Source organism: Manihot esculenta, chromosome 3 (assembly GCF_001659605.2).
Source record: "Manihot esculenta cultivar AM560-2 chromosome 3, M.esculenta_v8, whole genome shotgun sequence".
In the NCBI taxonomy this organism is placed as follows: domain Eukaryota; kingdom Viridiplantae; phylum Streptophyta; class Magnoliopsida; order Malpighiales; family Euphorbiaceae; genus Manihot; species Manihot esculenta.
In genome coordinates, this window is record NC_035163.2 from 7,378,930 (window position 1) to 7,382,657 (window position 3,728).

The 3,728-nt window shown below is 36.4% G+C and overlaps 1 protein-coding gene across 1 annotated transcript; it reads right to left on the minus strand.

Moving 5' to 3' along the window:
* Window positions 1-206: 206 nt before the first annotated feature.
* LOC122723374 (indole-3-pyruvate monooxygenase YUCCA6-like) lies at window positions 207-2,860 on the minus strand. The gene is made up of 4 exons (XM_043955491.1): window positions 1,778-2,860; window positions 961-1,209; window positions 680-802; window positions 207-591 (listed from the first exon to the last, which is right to left on the minus strand). The coding sequence occupies exons 1-4, from the start codon at window positions 2,468-2,470 to the stop codon at window positions 367-369; spliced, it is 1,290 nt and encodes a 429-aa protein (XP_043811426.1). The 5' UTR covers window positions 2,471-2,860; the 3' UTR covers window positions 207-366.
* Between the last annotated feature and the right edge of the window lie 868 nt (window positions 2,861-3,728).

Below are 3,728 nucleotides of genomic sequence, written 5' to 3' on the forward strand. Positions count from 1 at the left end.
CTGATTTTTCACCTGCTATATGAGAAAATTTTAGAATTAACGCTTTTGTTGCCAATTCCACCAGGATAACTATAGAATTCCACCAGGATAACTAAAAAAATTTAGAGCAATTAAAAAAATCAAAATTTAATTGATAAAAAAGATTACAAGATGTAATTGCAAAAAGAAATTTTTTTTTTTTTTTGTGATTGTCTCCTCTTATTAATTTCCTTATTGTGCAGCTTATCCCTTTACTTTTATTAATTTCCTCTATTGGAGCAGCCCTCAAAAGACCCTCCAATCTCCTGTAACCCTCCAAAAGAATTCAACTCTTCTTTCTCTTTCTCTTTATATACAAGGTTATATAGAACTCAAAAACCAAAACTTCTATGATGATGATTGTGGCAAAAGTGACCTAGCAAAGACCATCCAATGTTTTGCTTCTGCTTTCCAGCATCTTTCGATATCTTCAGCTACTCTCTTGGCATCCATTGAAGCACCAAGAATTCCACGTTTTGTGAACCCCACTGCATATAGCCCACGCTCACCTTTCCATCCATTTGGAAATGGCCTTCTCGGCAACCCATCTTTCTCCGAGAACATGTCTCCTTCCTGACATTTCATTTCAAGCCCACATGTTACTCCTTACATGTAAGAAAAGCTTTGTGAGACAATACCATAAATTTATAAGAAGGGTTACCTTTAGCCAAGATGGTACATTGCTTTTGTAACCTGTTGCTAAGAGAATGGCATCGAAGTTCTCCGTTTTCCAGTTAACAAACTCTACGCTATGTCGTTTCAGTCTCTTGATACCTGGACATACCTACACCAGTAGTGTGAAACTTTTAATAAAAAGAATAGAATAGGTCCAGGGTAAGAGAAACAGCCTATGAAATTGTTTGAAACAGTAACGAGTGGAAGGGATTCATCAAGCACATAGCTGCCTGAGAGAGCAAAAGAGTGAAAAGTGATACTAAGTACCTTAATTTCTCCGCTTTTGATCCTGGCCAGTGTCCCAACATCCAACACTGGGGTCTTCCCGGACACGGTCTTGAGTTCAAGGGGACCCAACTGCGGCCGCTCGAATCCCAATTTTGCTGTATCTCCAAGCATCATCCTCGACACTATCAGCAGCAGCCCGTCGACAACCCTCATGGGCAGCCACTTCAGCAACCACATCGACAGCCCAAATGTTGATTTTCCGAGCATCTCTTTTGGTAGAACATGCACCTTCACCACATTTCACAAATTTGTAATTAAAATCTTAATAACATGATATGGGCTAATTTTACTTCCTTCCAGCCGCCAGGTCTTTTCTCTTCTGGAGACCATGCTTCTCGAGGTAAAGCAAACAAAGATTCATAATTTATGATTCTCGCATTCTTGCGAATACCAAGAAAGTGAAAGTTGAAGCAAAATTTTTTGCTTGTTTATTTTTTATATTTCAGTCACATTCTCGCTATATTTTCTTTCTTGAATCCACCGCCTGAAATTAGTACATTATTAGGCCAAGCAGCTAGAGTTTTGAGGTGAGTTTTGCTTGAAAATCTCACTGGCATTATTTAGAAATTTCAAAAAATAAAAAAATATGATTTGTTTATTTATAGGAGTGAAATTTTTAAGAGACTTTAAAAACAAGATTATGGGTATTTTATATTGAAAAAAAAAAAAAAACATAGTTTGTAGAATTGAACTGAGAAAACATTGCGTAGAGAGAGAGAGAGAGAGAGAGAGAGAGAGAGAGAGAGAGAGAGAGAGGCAAATAGACAATTAATAAGGTTAAAGAAGAGTTGCTCACTGTATCTCTGACCACAACTGAAGGCTTGGCACTATGGTTGCAAAGATCCAAACAAACCTCCATTCCTGAATTCCCACATCCAACCACCAAAACCCTTTTCCCTCTAAACTCTTCTCCACTGCTATACAAACTTGTATGCCTTATATCACCTTCAAATTCTCCCATTCCTTCAATATTTGGTACCACCGCCTCTGCATTCTCTCCTGTGGCCACCACCAACCACCGGCATACATACTCCTTCTCCTCCACCTTTGGCCCCACAGTTCTCACTCTCCAAAAACCAATAACTCGATCAAATTCTGCATGTGACACAGTCTCATTGAACCGCGGCCTAATATCAAACTTGTCTGCATATTTCTCTAAGTAGTCAATAAATTGTTGCTTCGTAGGGTAAGTTGGGAATTCAGTAGGAAACCCCATGAGAGGAAGCTCGCAGAATTGCTTTGGCAAGTGAAGCCGAAGGCGATCATAAGTCTTTAACTGCCACAAAGAGGCTACGCAGTTGGATCTCTCTATGACTGTAATTGGGACGCCTCTTTCTTTCAGGCAAGCCGCCACGGCTAGCCCTGAGGGTCCTGCCCCGACGATCAACGGACCAGGGACGCATACACAACGTTTTGATGATTTATTCATATTGTCAATGAATATTGGATCATGAGCTTGTTTGCCTTCCATTTCTCTCAAGCAGTCCATGAATGAATATTGCAAGAAGAACACTACTGATCAACCACTGCTGCTTCTGCTGCTGCTGCTATTACAACCCAATATCTATCTATGCATATAAATGAAAAGAACTAAGAGAATCAAATACTTGTATAGCTTCAACTTGAAACTTTATAAGTGATAGAGTTCAAGAAAAAGAACAAAACTGTAGAGAACCCATTCAACCAAACAGCCTGTTTATAGTGGAGATCAGTAACCAAGTTGAAGGATTAGGCTCAGATTTAGTGGGTAAATTTTCTCCCTTATCTAGAGGGAGATTAGGTCTCACTTGATGGGAATTTTACCTTAAATATTGGAGAGGATTAAGGGGGTCTTATCCACTAATCCAAATTAGTTTTTCTAGATATCTTTTTTTTTTGTTTACTTTAACATCTGCCGTTGTGATCAATATATGGTGGGCAATAAACTAGAAGATGACCAAGAAGAGCTAAGAGTTACAGCAGGGCTAAATTCAGCATTCAACAATGAATGCTAGCTTTTGTGTGTACGTGTGTGAAAGAGAGAGGTGGTGATATGTCCAATATATCTATTTTCCTTTTGTTTAAGAGAAGAATTTATGTAAGGAATGGGAAATTCTTAAATAATTCATGGTCCTTGAATCCAAGACACCTCAATGTGGGTCCAAATAAATTTTTCTATAAAAAAAATAGAAGAGAATTAAGGTGTTACAATACATAAAGGAGAGAAATAACATATAAATATTATTTACATATAAAATTAATACTAAAAAATAGTAATACCCTTGAATTTTAATCGTAAATAAATCTATTTAATCTCCATCCTTTTATAAAAAAAAATAATAAATAATAAACCAACCAATAAGAATTAGGTATAATAATATGACTGGTTGCATTTTTTTTTTTAAAAAATTGAGATCTAATGAGAAACAGTATTATAGAAAAACTACTAATATCATATAAACTGTAAAACAGATATGAAAGATTATCTTGGCAAATAAAAAGAAAGAAACCAAATCCAAAAATTAAATAAACGTATAGGAAGCCTACTTGAAACAACGTAGCCTTGCAAGAGGGTCACTGTGCTGGTCACAACACAATCTTGGAGATGCGGTTGAAGTGTGAATTAGCAATAGACAAGAATGACACTATTCTTGAGAGGAGATAAAGTAAGTTGAACTTTTTTAAGTTATAATTTTATAAGATAAGGCTTTCATGATTTTAAGAAATTTTAAGTATTTGAATTTTTTTTTTAAAAAAAAAATTCTCAA

Excerpts from the sequence above, each read along its gene's own strand:
- LOC122723374 (XM_043955491.1), bottom strand. The coding sequence starts at position 2,470 with ATGGACTGCTTGAGAGAAATGGAAGGCAAACAAGCTCATGATCCAATA. Across the intron at positions 1,210-1,777 it reads CAGTTGTGGTCAGAGATACA|GTGCATGTTCTACCAAAAGA; the intron begins GTGAGCAACTCT and ends AATGTGGTGAAG. Across the intron at positions 803-960 it reads TCAAAAGCGGAGAAATTAAG|GTATGTCCAGGTATCAAGAG; the intron begins GTACTTAGTATC and ends CTACTGGTGTAG.